Source organism: Dermacentor variabilis, chromosome 6 (genome assembly GCF_050947875.1).
Source record: "Dermacentor variabilis isolate Ectoservices chromosome 6, ASM5094787v1, whole genome shotgun sequence".
In the NCBI taxonomy this organism is placed as follows: domain Eukaryota; kingdom Metazoa; phylum Arthropoda; class Arachnida; order Ixodida; family Ixodidae; genus Dermacentor; species Dermacentor variabilis.
This window is the reverse complement of record NC_134573.1, coordinates 125,995,427-126,016,268: the sequence shown is the minus strand read 5'-3', so window position 1 is coordinate 126,016,268 and position 20,842 is coordinate 125,995,427. Positions and strand designations below refer to the sequence as shown.

Genomic DNA, 20,842 nt, shown 5'->3' with positions numbered 1-20,842 from the left:
ATGAAAGTATGGGAAGGAGAGTCACAGATCGTATTTAACACGAATGAAAATGCTGAAAGTAATGTAATATTTTGTACAGTTATGAGGAAGAACAAAGCTATACTCTACTTTGGCAAGCCAAGAAAGAACTTTCTTTTATTACGACTACTTCGGAAAATATTGATGTAGAAAATGCCCGCGAAAAAGAAAACACAGGAGGTATGAACGGATGGTGAATACTTGCTCCACGCTTACAATATGCCAGAGTGATGACAAAATGGCGTGTTCCTTTTTTGTAGCAACAATACTGCTAGACCAGGGAGCAAGTACACTGGGAAGGGAATGGTCTTTCAGGTCCTTCAGCCTTGTGATCTCCTTCGCTTTCATCGTTGTTTTCACATCGATCAGCAGGGCCTGCGACATCAAGAGCGCGCGCACATTTACGTGAATGCACTTTCCGCAGGGCTACGTGATGGCCTTCCCCATGGAAGAGCCCAAGCCGTCCGGCGGCCGCGTCGAAACCGTGGTCGTCGAGTCGTCCAAGGCCGAGGACCTCCGCCAGGTGCTGGGTGCCTACAAAGCGGCCACCAGAATGAGGCAGCGCCAGCAGCAGCCTCCGCAGCCTCTGCCGCCTCCGATGCAACGCATGCCACCACCCGACCAGAAGCCCCCGCTGCTGCTCCTCGTGGTGCATGCTCCGAGACCCGCCGTGCCTGCGCCGTTCCGCGCGGGCCCTCCCATGTCCGGCCCACCGCCCGGCTTCCTGCAGGGGCCACCCGCCGGTCCTCACCCCGGCATGAGCCCGTACGGCATGGTTCCCGCCCCACCAGTCGCCCCCGCTCAGGTCCAGATGCCCGCTCCGCCATCGTCGCACCCTCCCCGAACCCACGCTCCACTTGTCGCCGCCAACCGAGCCAACGGCCCGCCGCGCGACAACGGGCAGGGCGTGCACTTCGCCATCGTGCAGGAGCCGTACATCGTCAACACTGTGATGCCCGCGCCTTCCATGAACCGAGGGGATTTCGGACCCATGATGCGGCCCGCGTTCCTGCCCGGTCCCGCTCTGTTCTCCGGACCTCCTCCCCCTCCGCCTCCCCATCATCCGATGATGCACGGTAGCCACTCCATGATGCCCCCGCCCCACATGATGCACCCCGACTCTCCGATGATGATGCGCGGTCCGCCGATGTCGCACGGCCCCCAGATGATGCACAGTCCTTCCATGATGGTGCCATTCCACGCATTCATGCCCGCTCCACCGATGATGCACGGTCCTCCGTTTATGATGCACGGTCCCCAGATGATGCCCGGCGCTCCGATGATGCACGGTCCTCACATGATGCCGTCTCCCGCCGCGATGATGTACGGTCATATGGCCAGGCCGCGGGTTGGACCGGTGGTCGTGGTGCCGGTCGCGGTACTGTTCGCCGAACGACCCGAACCACAGCGTGAGAGTCCGCGCGAGAAACCCGCTCAACCTCCTCAGCCGACTCCTCCAACGCCACCACCTGCAGTGAGTCTCACCTTGGTCGGCAGCATTGACACACGTTTGCTTTGTTGCCTCTGGCGCATTTTTAGTACGGGTAGCGTTGATATGACAATGAAAGCTGTAAGTACAAGCAAACTGGGATGGATAGTTTTGGTTTACTGATGCTGCTTACGCGGACAGGAAAAGAAGAATAGTGGCTATGGTAAGCTCGTGCGTTCATGGTGGCCATAAACAGTGTGATTGAGAGTGCGAAGATACGCGAACCAATGACTAAATTGCATAATTGAGCTATGTGGCCTTGCTTAGATAAGGAAGAAATCTATTCCCCTTATGATAACGGTAAAATATCACGACATTATAAAATAAGCTTCTGCAGGATAGGCGTACCATGGTGTTGATCGAAATGCGGGCGCGTTGTAAGGCCGTGGCAATGATGAGTGGTGCGAATGGAAAAGCTATCTTTGATGAGCATCTCCAGTCATTCTCGGAAGGTTAGTTGAGCAAGGCACTTCCTCGGAGACTGCATTTCATCTTCTGTCTTTTAATATTTCTTTTAACCCCTTACTTAAAACAGGCCGGTCGTTGAAACTTGGTGCGATTCTACAAGTAATCTATAGAGCGCCAATTTGCGACTGCTGTCGTGTCCACTTTGGCTCCATGACTCACCAATTGTTCAAAGTGTTTAGCGTTAACCGTTATTTCAACATACGCTGCTAGCCTTGTCTTCTGGCTTCGCGGGGAGATAATGACAACCGTCTGTTGCGGTATACACGTCAGTTAGTTATGCCTGCAATGGCTTCACTAGCCGCAATTCTCATGAGATATGACCATTCTAGCTTGGCCGCTACCTTACTCCTATTCGTTTCCTGCGCAGGCAACCCGGCGAATTACGACTATGGAGCGCCTCGGCGTCAACTACGCGCCGGACGAAGAAGACGACGATGACCTGAGCCCAATGGCGACCATTCGGGCAGCCAACACCGTTTTGCGCATGCTCATGAGCAGCTAGCTGTGTTCCTGTGATACATCCCACCCATCCCACCCTCCCGTCCTTTGCACCTAATGTACAGCCAGAGCAATAAATCATTCCTCTTTTCTTTTTTATTATTCACTTCGTGTGTGTGTTTGACCGTCCTTCGACTTACCCCAGTGGACACGTACACATGCACTAAAGAGCAACGCTGAATCAGTTTAGAGTGTTGAACTGTGTTTCGAACTGTACTTTCGATAATTTAACAGAGGGAGGGAGGCCAACTTTCGCGCTGAAACCTATAGGCGTTGGTAAGTAGGTGTGGCGTCGTGGATTTCGAAGTACTTTCTCGTGTTTTCAAAGATGGCTAGTGTTCTGTCTTGAAATGTAACGATTGACTGGATAATGTCGGACACGATTGGAACAGACACTGCTTTAATTCGACATTTTTTGTGCGTACATAGTCGCCAAATGCGCACACAGATTCTGTTATCCAGAGCAGGTATGCGACATCATTCACGCTACATAGTTGCCAGCTGGCTTTGGATGCTTGGCTAGATACAACAATAGAGACACAATAGCTAGGTTGAGTCTTCTGTTCCTTTAGAATGAACTGTAGTCCTTCTTCACCAGAAACACAAATTAATTGGACCTGAGTAAGCACTTCCGAAATCCACCTTCCTTTAGAATGAAGTGCAGTCCTTCTTTAAAAGAAACAGGAATTATTTAGACCTGAGTAAGAACTTCCGAAATCCATGACCTCACGGAAAGCGGATGCGACAATGCCCGCGGTCACCACTCTTCGAGCCTTCTCACGTTAAGAGTGACAACCACAATAATTGACGACACAACTTGACTTAGCTGTTCACTTTAGTGTCCCCTTTTCTGCAGGTGGATAAATATTTCAGCCTGATGCATTCCCTACGCGGTGACAGAGTCATGAGTTTGACTTCCTATGGCACCGTCGCCTGGGCTTCTAGACCGCGTTCAGTGGATAAACTTCCCGCTATTGTTATGCACAGAACACTCGAGTACCATGGCGTTTGTTCGCAATTAAAATCGTGCCGCAGACCAGAAGGGAGTACAAGTTGGAGTTTCCGTGTCCGATGCGTCGTTCACGAGGCATTTAGAAACAAAACGGCGTCGTATGTCTGCAGGCGTCCTGCATCCTTTTGGACGCCATTCTAACTGTCTCGTAAACAACACGTCCGTTAAGTGCCCATGGGTGTCTGGCATCTTCAAGTACCTCCACTAGGGTGACATTGAAGAAAGAACGCGTAGGACGCTCGTAAGTGACCGGCTTATCCACAAATAGGAACAGTGAGACATGGTATTTCAGTCAGCGACAACAGTCTAATCGCTAGCATGGTTCTCGCTGAGCAGGCGGTGTATTCTCCCTAACACTTTACTAAGCCTGCTCACAACCCTCTTTCATTACAAAACTATACGACATGCTTACTGGCTGTCGGCAGACAGCCAGTAAGCAGACAGTAAGCAGCCAGTAAGCAGACAGCCGTTGCAACGACGTATACGTCGTCGCAACGAAACGGAAGCACATGGCAGTTCACACACAAAGGAACTCTTTGTAGGAATTACGGTGTCAATGCAGTAAGCCCCGATGCCAACCAGTGAAAGCAAGGCCGCAATGGTCTAAGTGACAGAGCACGCCGCAGATCTCTTCGAAACCATATAGAAGCCACCACGACCTCGCGCACAAAACCCACGCGCGTCACAGAGCGTATCGGATTGCAAGGTCAGATAAGGGCTACCGTCTGTGTGAGTGCTCATTCGTTTGTTCGCTCCGAGTCGAAGACCAGCATTGTTATAGCCCACCCAGAACAGAGCGATCAATATCTGGGCGACACACGCATATACGTTAAATATTTAAAGCACTTGCATGCGCGTAGACAGCCGAATGACTGCAATTTGCCAAGATTCTAATGACAGTATATCCTCAGCAGTTTTGACAACGTCCGGAGCTTTTGTATACAGGGTCTCACACCTTTTAAAGTAATGCTCGATACATTCTCCTTCTCGCGAATATAGTAACGGAGCACCATGAATTCAATCATCCTGTAACTTGGATGCACGTAGACAGCCGAATGACTGCAATTTGCCCAGCTTCTAATGACAGTATATCCTCAGCAGTTTTGACAACGTCCAGAGCTTTTGTATACAGGGTCTCACACCTTTTAAAGTAATGCTCGATACATTCTCATTCTCGCGAATATAGTAACGGAGCACCATGAATTCAATCATCCTGTAACGTGCTTAGTAGAACTAACAGCCACGAAAGGACGCTGAGTTCAATGTCCTCACAATGCAGTGTAAGGTATACTTCAAGAAATTAGGAAACGAGGTTCTCAGTACTCTCGGTGCACAAGCATACGAACTGACATATTCGCACAAAATAACCTATATTGTCTCACGCGCCATAGTGGGTACGTTTCGCCGGTGGGCTTTATCCTCTGGGAGTTTCAAGCGCAGCATGCTAGCGCAGAGATTGCGCAATGGAACACGCAACCCCCTTCAGTTCAATACCTACATTAAAGAGCTTTAGCAAAATTGGTGATAAAATGTATTCACGTATTCCAGAGACTGCTGCAGGCTTATTTTGCAATGTCGCACCTATCGTGCTATATATACACAACCTTAGTAGTCGAACTTGGAGAACATTAATTTGTTCCTCACAGGAATAGGCAACCCGCCTGTGCGGCACGTCTCTAAATGTGTGCAGCACTGTGGGAGATAGCGCTGTCGTCAGCCAATCAGAGGAGCGCATTCACAAAGCTGCTCGCGTGTAAGAATAGCCGATTATTTGACTATCGTATAGCAAGCTCCTCGAGTGTCGAGTGATCGGGAGCCGGCAAATTGTGAGCCGCCTTTATGTTTCAAGAGCTTCGTGAATCATGACCTCTTTTATTTATTTTATTTTTTGGCTGATGGCTAAAAGCTAGTTAGCCGTATAGACACGGCAGGGTTTAGTGAGGACAATATGTGCAAGCCGGTCGCTCGAATCAGCGGCTGATAAAGCGTGAGGTCTTACTTCTTTTTTTTATTTCACTCCGATGAAGGCAGAATGCAAATTAAGAAATTCCTTTGAGCTAAGATTAAAACACAATAAGTTCGAACAAGACAGAGGTTCACAAGAATATGGAGACTTGAAATCATCAACTCTTGTCGAACAATAAGGGTTTATGGAGCTGTTGTTCTACAATTAGCGCATAATAAAGAAATTTATAGGCACCAAATTTATCATGTGCCTTCCCTTCTCCTTTCCTCGCCCTTTCCTATTACATCGCCTCTCGTGGAAGAAAGATGTGGAACTCAACGCCTGCGGATAATAAAACCCTGTCGTCTTTGTCATTCTTCAGAAACTGTATTCGTAGACACATCCAAAATAGTGAACATGCTTTGCGCAGCACAATTACCTGACCGACTTTTCGTCCGATTCTCGCTACAGTTGCCCGTCGTTTGCTTGAATCTTGGTTACGTGACGTGGTCCATGCAACTAACAAGAAGGAGCCCGACTTCTGTGTGGTTACTCGGGACATTCGTTATGCAGTACTTCGCGAATCCCTGCAACATGCATCAAAGGCCGATAAACCTTCGTATGTCTGTAGCCCATGCGTAGCTTTGTGACGCTAAGTCTCATCCAGTCAACTGTACATGTGACAATGGCTCAAGTGAGCGGAGATCCAAGCCAACCCCTCCTCTGCATTCGGACGGAAACTTGGGCATGTTGCTTGAAAGTGACGGCTTGTCGGTGTGTCGTCTTTGTGTCGTCGTAGTTTTCGCGCCTGATGCCGGGAAGGTTCTCCGCTTTAGCTCGTGTGTTCCAGTCACGTTTTTTTCCGAAGCGAACACACTTGGATCATTTCTCGTGCGAGTTGCCTTCACTGTCAGGAACGCCAGCACTGCCGCGGTCTACAGTCTAGATACAGGCAGTTTTCGGGGACCATTTACAGTCATATCCGTGCAGCTTCAAATTAAACTGCGCGACTACAAGTCAAGCTCATTCCCGGAGATCACCGCAGCTATCGAAGTGATAGTGCAGCTTGCCCTAAGCGCGAGCGCAAGAATGTTGAACGCGCTACGTTAGTTTACAACACAGTGAACGGCGCATATGACGAAGTTATAGACAGTACTTCGTTTAGCGGAAACATACGCTTGTAAAAAAGTACTCGCGGAAGCAGTCTGTCGCGGAATTGTTGCATTTGTGCGGGACGATGACAGTGATGACTTTTTCGACCACTTTATCGCCACGAACAGGTCCTGGCTCCACCATTGTGATCCAGACGAAATCACCGAGCAAGCGCTGGTGGCAGCACGCGAGCTCCGACCAGCACCAAAAATAGTTCATGCATGTCGGCGCCGGCGTCGCGAAAGGTCGCGCTCGACGCGTTCTGGTTCTGCCGCATTGTTCTGCTGACATATTTTGGCCGCAAAGGCCAACGTGTCAGAGGAAAATAACGCCACCGCGAACTCTGAATGAAATTGCTGCCAATGCAGAAAGAAAGCAGAGGGAAGATCGCGGAAAGCGCTCTCCTTCGCTCCACGACAATGCGTCGCCCTAGTCTGCGAAGAAGCAGACGACATTTGCAGACTAGGCTACAGAATTCTGCCCTACGTTCCACATTTACGAGACATTTTGACATTTCTCCTACACACGCATGAAAATCTCGTAGCGTAGAAAACGTTTCTATGGGATGGCGAACAGACGGTGTTTGAATTGAAGTGTTTCCTAACACCGAAACGGAATTCAACAAATGGGGTGAGGCAACTCGTCCACCTGTAATGAAAGTAGGGGGCCTTGGGTGTCGCCAATGTGCAGAACGTCTGAACTCCCACCGATGATGCCGAATGCGCATTCTCACGTGCAATAATGAATATTCGTCAGCGCTTATAGTAGAAAGCCCTTTACTTGAAAGCGCAACTCGTGACGTGAGCCTTCCTATTGTCATCAAAAAGCGTTCGGCGTTATAGTTGTCTTATTGCCAGTTATATTGGAGCCAGGTCTGGCTTAGCAAGTGCACGCCGAAATTTCCTGGCGGCAGTCATTATGCGATAGGCGGCGTGGTCATCTCCCGCACATTGCAATCTCACACCTATATGCAGAGAACATGGGCTGGTTGACACCCTTAGCAAAGTTTTCCTTTAAAAAATACCGGTAGAATTCTTGCAGATGGAAGGAATTCACCGTAAAGGAAACCGCCGTAAGACAGACCTTTGTTTACCTTATCTATCGAAGAAAAAAAAAGCGCATGTGCACCATAACTACAACATACAATAATTTCATACCATATATGAGAACATGTTATATGGGTCTCCATATATATATATATATATATATCGCACTCTTGATGAAGGCCGGACCCCGGCCGAAACCTCAGTAAAATACTGTTATTTTCCCTACGTGTTTCTATTCTTCGAACAATTTCTTTACCGGATCCTGTGATTCTATGCTTCAGTGATATATACAGTAGACTCTCTTTAAGACGAACTCGAAGGGACCTTGAAAATTTGTTCGTATTATCAGAAGAATAATTGGCCACATGACCAGGTACATCCAAATATCTTGCTCGAAACAGTAAATGAAATAGACTTCATTTCAGGGAAAAATAACATAAAAACATTTATTTAGCTGAACTTGATAGAAAACTGTTTTCATGTGGTTCTCTTGCTCGGTTTCATTCAGTCCGTGATGGATGTTTGGTGCTTATGTGTGAATCGGGGAGCAGCCACAAACGATGTCATCTCACCTAATGACCTTAAAAATCCTTCTATGCCTTCGTGCTGCTGGAAAAAGTCCACCAGGGAGGTAATGCAGGCATTTACCGCCTCACAGGTCATCGGTGCAGGCTCCGAGCTAGCGAAAGTAAGAAGGAGCACGTTGAGCGCGCGGCAAAGTAACGTAACCTTGAGGAAAATCTAGGTGACGTTGAGCGAAGCGCGGAAGAAGAAACGAGGGGAAGCGTCGCGGAGGAGGAAGGTAGGTGGAGGCGCGCTGGGTTGACCTCCTCTGGCAGTTGCTGCAGGTTTCGTTTGCGATAAGGACGTACCGGGTTCGTCTCATGATACACCCTCGGGCGCCGTGCGCTGTGTGTGTGAGTGAAAGCGCGCGTCGGCTCAATCTCGCGTGCGAAAAGGAGGCAAGCAGGGGGGGGAGGGGAGGAGCGAGAAGGCGCGCCGTCGTATTACGCCGTGCGCATGGCACCGGTGAGAGGAGGGAGGAAGGCGTTGTACTTCGGCCGCGAACGGTCGCGCGGGCGTTCTCATGAATGCGATCTGCTTTGGGGGCACAGTCTTGGTAGGCTGATGGCTCGTAGCTTTGCGTGCGCTGTGTTCTCACCGCTCAGTTTGCGTTGAAGTGATAGACATTGCGAAGGCCACTTCGCTCGCTGCTGCTGCCGCAATTCCTCACTCCAGCGTTTTGACACCGAGTGTTCGCGATCATCGAGTGTGATGTGTTCACGTTTGCTTGTGCGCGCTGACACCATGCTTGTTAATTTAATTAGTAAGCGAATGTTTACAAGGAGGCGTTCAACTCCGGCAGCTACTGCGTATGGCGCGGCTGCGCGAGCCCTGTCATGAATACGATCTGCGATGCGGACAGTCTAGGCACACCAAGGGCCGATAGTTTCGTATGCGCTATAGCACCCATACACTTGCACTTCACCTGCGTTCGCGAAGTGAAACGTCACTGTCTCTTTTTGTTTCCTCCTCTTGCTATCACCTCCGTCCACGGGGGACGTGCGCCGCAGGTCTCCAGTAGGGTGCCTTGATGCGCGCAAGACGAACATTCGGAGTGACCGCTACCGCTACCGTCTCTGGAGGCTAGGGTGCCTTGATGCGCGCCCTCAGGCGCGGCGCATCAGGGCACCATGTAGCATCCATGGGCGGTAGCGGCGGCGGCCACTCCGAATGTTCGTCTTTACCATAGAGCACGTCTGAGGCGGTTCGTCTAAGCGTATTTTTTTGCATTGAGTCTATTTAAAACCAAACAAGGAATCCCATGTTCGTTACATGCAAAAATACGGCTTAACCGAGTTCTTTATATATCTATATAAAGGTTGGGATATTACCTTTGTTGGTGCCAGAACGTCGGGTTTGTGCGAGTGCCTTTGATTTCGCCGTGCTGTCCTAGCACGTCTCTTTCCCTCTCTTTCTCTCCGTTCTTTCTATTCCCCTTCTCCCTTCCCTCAGCTTATGGTAGGCTACCATAATCTACAAACCAAACGTTCTGGCACTGTAGTTGTACCAACAAAGGTAATACCCCAACTGTTCAATACTTCCCATATCACTATGTCTACAGCTGCAGAGCTCGCGGCTTTCCGTGGTGCGCTTCATGCGATTGTTACAGAGTCCTGGAATATGGGTAGTCTTCTGTGATTCAAGGCTGGCCTTACGATGTTTGCAGTCGTTTCTCCAACATGGAACTCACGATCAACTGACGTGCGAAATTGTGGAACTTATCCATCACTTTAGAGAAAAAGGGCCATGATATTGTTGCGGAAAGATGAAAAAGAGAGAGAAAGAAGAAGATCGGAGACGCTGGCTGCTGCGTGTTGTTGGTGGTCAGCTATTCTGACTCCTCCTGTATATATATTGTAAATATAGTTTTTATATACTCGCAACGTTCCCGTAACAATATCTATTTTAAATGGATACCAGGACATTGCGGTATCATTGGAAATGATGACGCAGGTAAGGCAGCTCGGACGTCAAAACAAGAAGACCGCTGCATCTCTATTCCTCTCTCAAGGACAGTCGCTGCAAGACAACTCCGCATTCTAGCACGCAAACTCTCGTTAGCTGAGTGGAATACCGCACATGACATGGTGCACCTGTCTGAACCTGTCGACGCGCCGTAGTTGCTTAGTGGCTTTGGTGTGGAGCTCCTAAGCACGAGGTCGCGGGATCAAATTCCGGCCACAGCGGCCGCATCTAGATAGGGGTGAAATGCAAGAACAGCCGTGGGTACTTAGATTTAGGCGCACGTTAAAGAACCCCAGGTGGTCGAAATTAATCTGTAGTCCCCCATTACAGTGTACCTCATAATCAGATCGTGGTTTTGGAACGTAAAACCTCATAATTTATTTTTTATTTCTTTAAACAAAATTTGCTTTGAATATTGAATCAGCCTCAATTATCTTTTCCATGTGGACCCCGAATCATGAAATTGGCAAAGAGGAAAAGAGGATCCGTCAGAACATATAATGCAGCTTCTAGGCTTATGTGAATCAACGTAGGCTAAACTGTGCTGTGTGTGAATGGGAGATAAGCGAAATATCGGCCGCAATTTTTATGACCGCGGCAATGAAAAATGATAGAATACACCAGCTACGTATACTAGTATTATCTTAAAAGAAAACAAATAATCGCTGCTTCGCAACACTGCAGGATCACGTTTGTCATGCAACAATTACGAATTTCAGTGAGAAAACCCCAGTGAGCTTCGCCTTTATTTCTTTTACGTAAGAAATTTGCAGACGCTTGAATATAATGACATCTTTCGGTAGATCAGTACTAAATGATCGTGCCAGAAACGAACTTCTGCGCGTGCTCTGTTGGTAACCTTTGACTTTGTCCAATGACAGCTCTTTCATTAGGAGCATAAGATTTCATGTAGAGGAGAGGCAGCAGCAGATATACAGATTTTTCTGTATTTCGACAAACAGCTTGCTCTTTCTCTAGGAGGTATAGGAATCGTTATTTCTTTCTCATTTGTCTTAACAGCAAATAGATAGAAGTTGAGCATGCCACTATGGCATTCGTCATTTGTAAGTAAATTTACTGCGCTCATATTCGGAAGAATTGAATAGTCGAGAACGACCGAGTAACAGACACTTGAATTTTATACGAATCTAACAGGCAGAGCTATTTGCTTCATATTCCAAACTACTACTCGTATGGTTCTTTCACTGCCTGGGCCACCGTTTTTCGTCGACGCGACGTTTGGAGGGGCACATCGACAGCTACACTGATTGCACCTACAGAAGCTACATACGCTCGACCACCGTGGACCACTGAAAAGCACCGACAACTTCGAGAAAAATGACGCGACTGAATTTGGACAATGCCAAGGTGCCAATCTACGAACATTGGTTCTGTTTCTGCGTCAGTCTTCGAGCCACAAAATGCGGCCGTCACGTGTTTTTGGGCGTGCAGACGGCGCGGCGATGGACGCACCGCTCAGGCATTATTTGCTACTTACGCAGGTCAGTAACCTTACCCGTGAGATGCTTAGTGCGTTCATTTTGCCGGCTCCATCCCGACTACTGTATAACTGCGTTCGACTGAATTCAACAGGTCAGCGTCGTACGCGAGGCCGCTTTGTTCTATTACGACAGATTTCGTTCTATTTCTTATACTGCTCTTGTAACGCGGGGACGTGGAGATGAGCGCGGGTCTTGATTACAAGGTGCTTCAGATGATTTTGCATCGGCAGAATGCTACTTGAAAATGTTACTTGAAAGAAACGTGATATTATAGAGAGCAATCGAGCCACACGAAGCTTTGCCACTGTTAATCTAAGAACGCGCTTGTCCATTCTATAATGTATATTTACGGCGTTATTAAGGTTAGAGGAAGCAGTGAACGAGTGTAGCGGAGTTAGCGATAGGCAGCACAAAGTCATTTATTCCGTACAGTCGAGGCGTGAAGACCTAGCAAACCGTAGCCGACGCTCCAGTTTTGTTTTTTACGGAGTAACATATTCTGACGCGCATAAACCATGGTCTGTATCTGAAAAGCTGGCGTCTGACCTTTGTACAACAAAACTTGGCGTCTGTCCCAAATCAATTTATAGAGCACACCAAATTGACGAATTTCAGCCATGTAGAAGCAGACCTTTAATAGTAAAATTTGCTTCATTTAAAGAAAGGCTGGCTGTCTTGAACAATGCAATAAAACTGAGCGGATCAGGCATCAGTTTGTCAGAAGATATTTCAGAAAGCATTGAACGAAAAAGAAAGCATATGTAAAATTTCGCCACGGGTCGGAAAGACGACAGCACCTGAGTTCGTCTTCGAATTAATGTCTCGTACGTAAACTATGTCAAATATATGTATGGCGATTCCGTTGTAGTCAAGCAGTGCAGGTGAAGTGACAGAATGATACCGTCGCAGGATACTCTCTTTCTTCTTATTGTTAATTGCCGAAGTATAAAAACAAAATAGGTCACTCTGACAGTCTTATTGGCATGTTTAAACCGTCTGTCGTTACCGCGGTACAGAGTCATGGTTAAAAAATGATGTCGCAAATAACGAAGTGTTTCCCGGCACCTTTATCTGTTATAGAAGGGATCGAAATAAGTACGCAGGGCGGGGGGGGGGGGGGGTATTCTTGTTGACCATGGCATAGCTTCAGATGAAATTGAGATATCGCACAGTTCACGTGAGGCGGCATGATTCCAGCTGAAACTTCGCAATGGAAAAAAAGCAGTCAGTATGCTCTCTTTTATCGACCACCATCAAGTTTCAGTTACGTTTTTTTCAGAGCTTATAAGTGCAACGGAAGCAATTGATACCAATTGCATCGTTCTTGGAGGCTTTGTGAACGTCCCTCATTTCAACTGGAAGCCTCCCTTTTCCGTTTCAGTCAGTGTCTTGAATGCTCAAACAACATTTTTTTTATGAATTTGGTTTGGCTGTCACCTACTGTTTCTAAACCCACCCTAGAAAACCGTATTGTCGATCTCTCTCTGACGGATAAACCGGTTCTCGTGCTCTCAACTTAAGCCATTATGGGAATTAGTGATCGAAATTGTGTAAATACTGAAATTAACTTTGGGTATGCAAAAGTTAATAGAAGTGCAATGCGACAGACTTATAGTTATAGCAAAGGCAATATATAGGAGATAAATGCGGCTTTGGATGCACATTTTGTAACATTTGAAACTCACGCAGAATCTTGTAATGTTGACGAGCTTTTGACATTGTTTAGGTATAAAGTAGTTGATCTCGGAAGTCATTTTGTCCCATCCTGTTTAATGACGAGAAAACGCAGTCGGAGTATGCCAGGGTTTACAAAAGAATGAGCTGTGTAGGCTGACGCAGCGGAAAAACAGACTATATCAAGCGTTCAAAACTAACTCGTTCATAGCAAGGCTTAATAAACTAAAAACAGTAACTGGTGAAGTAAAACTTACAGCTGCAAATTCTAAATTTCTTTTTCTTTAGTTATTTCCTTCCAGGGTGCGACAAAATTCAGAAGAGCTTTGGAAAATTGCTGAGGAGAATAAAAAAGGAAACTGCGCATTCAGGCTATGGTTACACATAATGTTACCATTACTGAGCCAGCGCAAAAAGCTGACTGTTTTAATGCATGCTTTGAATTATTATTTTCACCGCCACTATTCAACACCATACCGGACAAGCCTACTCTGCGTGAAGTTCCAGTCATGCCGGAAATTTTTGTTGATGGCCAATGGCTTGATCAGGTAGGTCAAAAGCTACCGGTCCTGGCGGTTTACCGAATGCACTCCTGAAATCTTGTTCAACGTTGGCATCACCATATCTAAGGATTAAATTCGAGAAGTTATTAAATGGTGGGCCTCTTACATATGATGGCAAAAAAAAAAAAAGCTTTCCATCATGCCTATTCATAAATTAGGTCCGTGGAACATAGCATCTATCGTCCTGTATCTCTAATATGTGTTTGTTGGAAGATCCTAGAGTATGTTTTATACACATCACTTATGCAGCATATCGCTCTCCATTCCCTGTTCTGCTCAAGTCAACGAGGCTGTCGGCGAAAATTTTCCTGCGTTACACAGCTAACAGAATCCGATCATGATTTGGTTTTTGCATTAGGCAGTCGTACCTCTATTGATTGTATTTGTCTTGATTTTAAGATATATTTCGATGTAGTGCCTCACACTTTATTAGTAGCAAAAGATGTCTAATTACAATGTTCAGCCTCTGGTTGTCTCTTGAATTTCCGCGTACCTGCATCAGAGACAGCAGTATGTTGTTGTTGATGAGGGGGCTCAATCAGGTAGTGTTTATGGAGTACCATGATGAGTACATCAGGAGTACCACAAGGATCGAACCTCGGGACATTATTATTCCTTACGTACATCAACGACATCAGTACTCAGGTAACGTCATGCGTAAGAATGATTGCGGATGATTGTATTTTATATAGACAAATATGCAATGATTATCACTGTCGTAATCTTCAGAACGACCTGGATGCCATAGAGTGAAGGTTTATAAAACGTGGTATTAAACGAAATCTTCACACAAAGACAGTGTGTTTCACAAAAAAACAGCATGTATTCCAGGAAAATAATCGAAACTAATTCATGTTATACAGTGTCTAGTACGGCATTACTAGAGCAACTGAGTATAAGTACTCAGCACAAGGCACGTTGATTATATCATATCAAGGGCTCCCAGATCACTAAGATTCTTGCGCCGAAACACACACAACTTTCCGCAGCACACTCGTGAACTCTTTTACAAATCACACGTACGACTGATATTGGAATATGCCTCCACAGTATGGGACCCTGCGCAAAACATGGAGGTCCGGCACGTCCTTCGTAAGAAAATTAGTGGATAGGAGGTGAGCACGTAATATTTAAAGGAAAATATTATAATGGGGAACAACTCGAACATCAAAGCGCTAATCTACGTCTAAATATTATTTATGCATCACAAACCGGTATCCAAACGAGCACAATACAGTGCTCCTCCTTTTTATTCTCCTGAACGACTTGATCACCAACATGAAGAAAGGGGGTTAACCGAGGGGCCCGACTTTTATTAGTCATATCATAAGAAGTCAATGAACATTGACACCAATGACAACATAGGGAAAATCACTTGTGCTTAATAAATGAAATAAAGAAACAATGAATTAATGGAAATGAAAGTCGATGAAAAAAACAGCTTGCCGCAGGTGGGGAATGGTCCCACAAGTTTTTTCATCCGCTTTAATTTCCATGAATTTATCATTTCTTTATTTCATTTATCAAGCACAAGTAATTTCCCTTATGTTGTCCTTGGTGTCACTGTTCCTTGGCTTCTTATGATTTGATCATCAACATGAAATCCGAGAGTTCAAATGTTGGACAACCACTTTTGCTAACTCATTTTTTCCGTGAGCAATACTGCAGTAAGATAAATTACCTTCATAATTGGTTATGACTTCTTCTGAAAAATCGCTTTACTGTTATAAAATTTATATGGGCGCTCCAAACGATTTTTCGCCGTCAACGTCGCCATGGGGCTTCGCATATATTTAGATATATGTATGCTATACGCTTATCCTTGCCATATATCATTGTTATATTGCTACACTGTTAAATCTCTTAAGTTGCTCATGTACCAGGGAGTTGGGGGAGAATTTTGTAAGCCTCCACCAAGTGGATATATCCATTTAGTCTGCTGATGAAGAGCTGATTGGCTAGGGGCTCCTGCCTCCTTTTGACGCGTGCCCCATCCCAACCGATCAGGACTTCAGCAGCAGACGAAACAGGCATGTCCACGACACTGACACTTACAAAAAACACTCCACCCCCACCAACCTCCCCATCTCCTGATATTACGTTCTTGACTAATTTATTCCTCGGAATTGTGAGAATGGCAGCTCACAAACAAATGACGTGAAACATAACGTTCACAGCGCATGCCTTTTATCCTAGCTATTCTCAGATTATTAAATATGAAAAGTTCCAAACACTGTTCAATGCCCAAACCTGAAAGTGATGCAATTTTACTGGTTCCGCTCTTTACAGGCAATGTGCAAGTGTCGCCTGTATAAATACCAGAATCTTACTATCGCAGTCAGTGCTTTGCATTGCGGGTGAAACTGCCATTTCTTTTTATTTCTTTGAACTCCATCCATGCTCTCCCGTGACACGATACTAAGCGCGCGAAATCTTAGCCGCTTCCCACTTGTGTCATTATCTCGTTTTATAGCAAGCTGCATATGACTCGGATCCCGGGATTTATTCGTCTGCGTCGACAGAACAGTCGACAGAAAACCATTCCACAATTTGAAGCGAAAAAGGGGCAAGGGCCCATCTCCATTGGAATTACGCATGCAATGAAGAAAAGCACAAAAAAAGTGTCAGACCCACATTATAGAAAAGGCGCGTTCGAACAATGCGAAGCACGTAGGGTTCACCGCAGGCGTTTCTCGTTGAAGATTACGGTTGCATAAGCTGCAGTTGCCGGAAAGCGGTAACTGTAGCACACAAAGCATGGGGCGACGTCACTACCCACTTTCATATGTAAAAGAACCCACCTAGCAACTGATTTCATTTGTGTTGTGATACTGCCATGGGAAGGCCACGTATTGTTGGGACTCCCGAATAGCAGCGTGAACACGATGAGCGGCGATGGGAACAGCAACGTCAGTATGCACAACGGCGTCGGGCTCAGGCTTGGCAGGACGCAGCAGCTCCTGCCCAAAGCAAGCCACGCAAAATTAGGACGCGCATGAAGAGCAGCGCGAATACGATGAGCGACGAAGGGAACAGGGAGTTTTGGTACAGTGCATTTAATTGTCTTGCTGTCAACCACTTCATGTAGTGCATTGTGCAATCATTCAAGGCTACGTCACAGTGGTCTATCCGATCAGGTGATACCACAGCTTCGCTGGCCAACCACCTTCACAGCGCAGATTGGAGCCCAATTTTTTTTGTTCTACTTTTTCTTTCTCATCTCTGTATAACACACCAGTTTCATTTGACGTCACAATTTGTAACACTGAAACCGTAGTTCTTTCTTTCCTTTACATCTTTTTTACACTTGGCTTACGCTGTGTTTCTTAATCAACTTGTGCTGAATGTGTAAATCTTGTTTGCGTTTCTCCTCTTATCGGGTGACGTATGTGCGTGCGTTCAGTGTGCGCATATAATTGAGTACGCTCTAAATAGTTACATATGTAAACCCATGCCACGTCATGTTTACCTCCTTTATTTTCCTATGTCTATAATCCCCTCCGTCCTTCTCCTGTACAGTGAACGCCGTAAGCGGTTCATTGTTTCTTTTATTGCAATTAAGTAAAGTTCCGTTCAAAATGAACCATATGAGGACATCACACTAGGTTAGCATTTGAAGACAGCTTGAGCAGCAATAATATTTGCAGCTATTTTTTCAGTTCGAAAACATCAAGATTATAAAAAGAGCTCACCAATCGCGAACTTTCTTTATTGTATGTCTTTTATTAAGCTACACCTCGTCTCGCTTGCTACGTTCCACCACACGTTTTCCTCGTCGTTCAACACTGGCGCGCCACGTGTGTGATTATTTTCGCACTTCGAAGGCAGTATAGAAGGTATGTCAGGCAAGGTTTCCTCATTTGCCGGCGCGTGATCGGCTACTATAGGAACCCTTGCAAACGCCCCACATACAAGGACTCCGCGTCTGGCGATTTTTTTTTTTTCGAGCTCCTTTCAAATGCAGGCTTATAACTTTTCAATCGAAGAAAACAGCGCCTGCCGTTTCGAATCCACGCTCGCTTCACATCGCGCTCGAGATACGTAACGCTTGACTGCAGTAACCAGTAGACAGGGCAATTAGTCAGTCGGTTTTTTCCCCTCGCAAACTATTTATAAGCGGCTTCGTTTATGCAGATTACCGCCGCATCGAGGAAACGAAACCATTAGTACAAAGGCAACGTAAGATGAATCCCTACGCTCTTAGTGCACGCATAGAGGGTGCAACGACCTGCGTAACTGCAACGCTGGCGACGCTTGAAGTTGGGCGCGTTATTTTCTTTTTCTTTTCCTTCTCTCAGAAGTGATGCTGAGAACAAAACCCTTTCCCCGCTGGCGCGCCTGCCACGGACCGCCGGCGTCGGATCGAAGCGCAAACCAGTATTTCCTCGTTAAGATTGCCATAGGCGCTGCACTACAATCTAGATTCGCGGAAGTGAAATGCCCACTCTCTCTAAACAGCGCCCTTCGCAATCTCGCACGCGAGGACGCCAAACACACACACACGCACACACTCTCGCTCTATACGCTAAGAGCCTCTCGCGTTCTTTCCGGGTTCATCTATTCTCGGCTGGCACTGCGGACACACTGACTCGAAGGCGCTGCTGCAGGCAACTTTAAAGCCACCCTCCATTGTTTTTTATCCTTTTGTTCTCTTTTCGTTTACGCGGCCCGGCCTCTGACGGCGCCCGGCTCTGACCAGTCCCGGCTTGACAGAAGCGGATTAGGCGGCCGCCTCTCGGAAGTGCCGCAGCGGGCCACGTGACCCCTGCTTCCGGCACGGAACGAAGCGACGGGTCTCTATAATCTCCACCGTCCGCGCTTCCTCCCTCTCCCTCGAAGAAGATGAGATTGGCCATCGCAGCGTTCCAGTGCCCGCGAGTGAGTACGGGGTCGTGACCCCTGCGGTATATACCGTGCCGTTGTCAGCGTTGCAGGCGCTGCTTCATTTCCGCAGGCGTCCTTAAAAAAAGAAAGAAAGAAAAAGAAAAGCAACAACCATATCATGCTGCGCCGCTGCTTGAACAACATTGCTAACCATAACGTGTAACGAGAACGAGGCGACGTTACACGACTATTAAGTGCGCGCGATGCACTTTGGCTGGCCGAGAGAGGCGCCAGCGGCACAGATTACTATGAACGATAAAGCTTATGTCACTGTTGTCCCGGGGAAGTGTTCCTGCCCGCTCCATATGGTTCGAGAGCAACGCGGCGATAATTTATTGCTGCTGGGAAAGGGCGTAACTCTCTCGAAGAGGAGCTTGGGTTGTCTGATTTTGGTGCTTTTGCGTTGAAATCTTCTCAGGCAGAGGCTTCGACAAATTTTGCCTAAGTGTAATAAGAACCATCATCTCCACATGTCTTCCTGAGGCTGAGCGTACTCCACGATGTTGTGCAGGCGGGACGGACGTTTTATTAATCCTTGACGTTTCTTAGAAAAAAAAAAGAAGAAGCAGTTTCATCTCCCGCCCTTTTCTTGTCGTGTTAGCTACTCTCGCCACCTCCCTCCCCTAATGGTAGTTAAATCTCGATAAATGTGCGCTGTCGCTTTATTAAAAACTAAAAATGAAGCAGGACTGTGGTTGACTTGCTACATGTGCCTTGAAGGCATTTTGAAAGAGCCCTAGTTAACAGTTTCTTTCTTGTTAAAACGACATTTTTAACGTCTTTGCGAAAGCCTGTATCACTAAGTACCGCCCAACATCAGCAATGGCTGTTTATCCAGCAATGAACAGGTTGCTGGGCAGTATGCAAACGACTTGGTCTGAAGATTGAGCGCTTTGATGGCGAGAAAGGGGACGGAACACAGCACAATATGCAACATTCCTAACCCTCTTCAATATACCATCGAATCCAGTGCAATCTCTCCTCTCTTTGGGTTTTATGATATCAAGTATTTCTAGAAAAGGAGGGGAAGAATGGAGATGGGGAGTATACGTAGCAGGCTATCCATATGGTTTGCAGAAACAGGCTGCCATAGACGAAGTTAAATCGAATATGAAGTAGAGTACGATGATATTGAATGCCTGGCCCCTTCGTGATTTTACTGAAAGTTATCTTCAAGTAAACTAGATAACCGGCTATGTTCACTGGCCTCTCTATATTACTAAAATCTCATTTGCGATTTAGTCTCAAAGCCCAACCTATTCGAATTGGGATTATGCAGTCGAAAGCCTTTATAACGGGCTGCTTAAGAGCCACTGAAATAATTCGTTAAACAGGTAACCTCGTTATAAAGGTCGCGCCCCGCACAACTCACAATAGAACCGGGACAGAATTATTCCTTCTTTTTATACAGGCCACTTCATTGTAGGTGCGTTCATTGCAGAGGCACTCGGCTGTATTCAAACCTTCTATATGGCGCCTCTCAGATCTCGGTTTCCGAGTTCTGAGAGGCAAGAACTAGAATGTGATCTGAGAGCTGAGACGCAGGCCTGGAGGTGCGTTGAGAATGCGCGGCGAACCGCAAAGATGCTCCTGACGAGTGCCTGGGGTATTGCAGTTATTAACTTCAGGCTGTGGAGCCACTAGCAAGGCCTCGACTCTATTCAAGATGAAATGTCATTGTGCTACTTACGTGGGCACGAAAATATTTGTACTCCAATACTCGGCGTAAAGGGCAATGTAGACGGCTTGAGAGGACAGCGGTCATCTAAAGTCTCGTTCCAGAAGCCGTCAAAGAATCATTCGCGAAGACAGCATCGAAGTCAAAAACGACGCAGGCTGCTTTTCTGTCTAAACAAGATGGTGGTTGTGCAGGAAACTTGGAAACTCAAAGGAAAAGCCATCTGGACGCAAGGACATGTTGTCACGCTTTCTTATTAGCTTAGTGTAAGGTATCCATCGTCTGCTAGCCATCAGTGCTAAACGAGCGCGTACGGCTTTGGTTTCACGTCATTGCTCTTCCGTTGTAGTGGCGCACTCAATGATGTGAGCCACCCTCCCCACC

The 20,842-nt window shown here is 46.7% G+C and overlaps 1 protein-coding gene across 2 annotated transcripts in view; it reads left to right on the top strand.

Annotated features, from left to right (window-relative positions):
• The window catches only part of LOC142584359 (uncharacterized), a 38,684-nt gene extending 36,105 nt beyond the window's left edge, over positions 1 to 2,579 (top strand). For both annotated transcript variants that reach the window (XM_075694514.1, XM_075694512.1), the window contains exons 3-4: positions 443 to 1,492; positions 2,343 to 2,579. In XM_075694514.1, coding sequence (XP_075550629.1) covers positions 452 to 1,492; positions 2,343 to 2,477 — 1,176 coding nt within the window. In that variant the 5' untranslated portion in view covers positions 443 to 451 and the 3' untranslated portion in view covers positions 2,478 to 2,579. The remainder of the gene's footprint in view (positions 1 to 442; positions 1,493 to 2,342) is intronic.
• Positions 2,580 to 20,842: the final 18,263 nt, after the last annotated feature.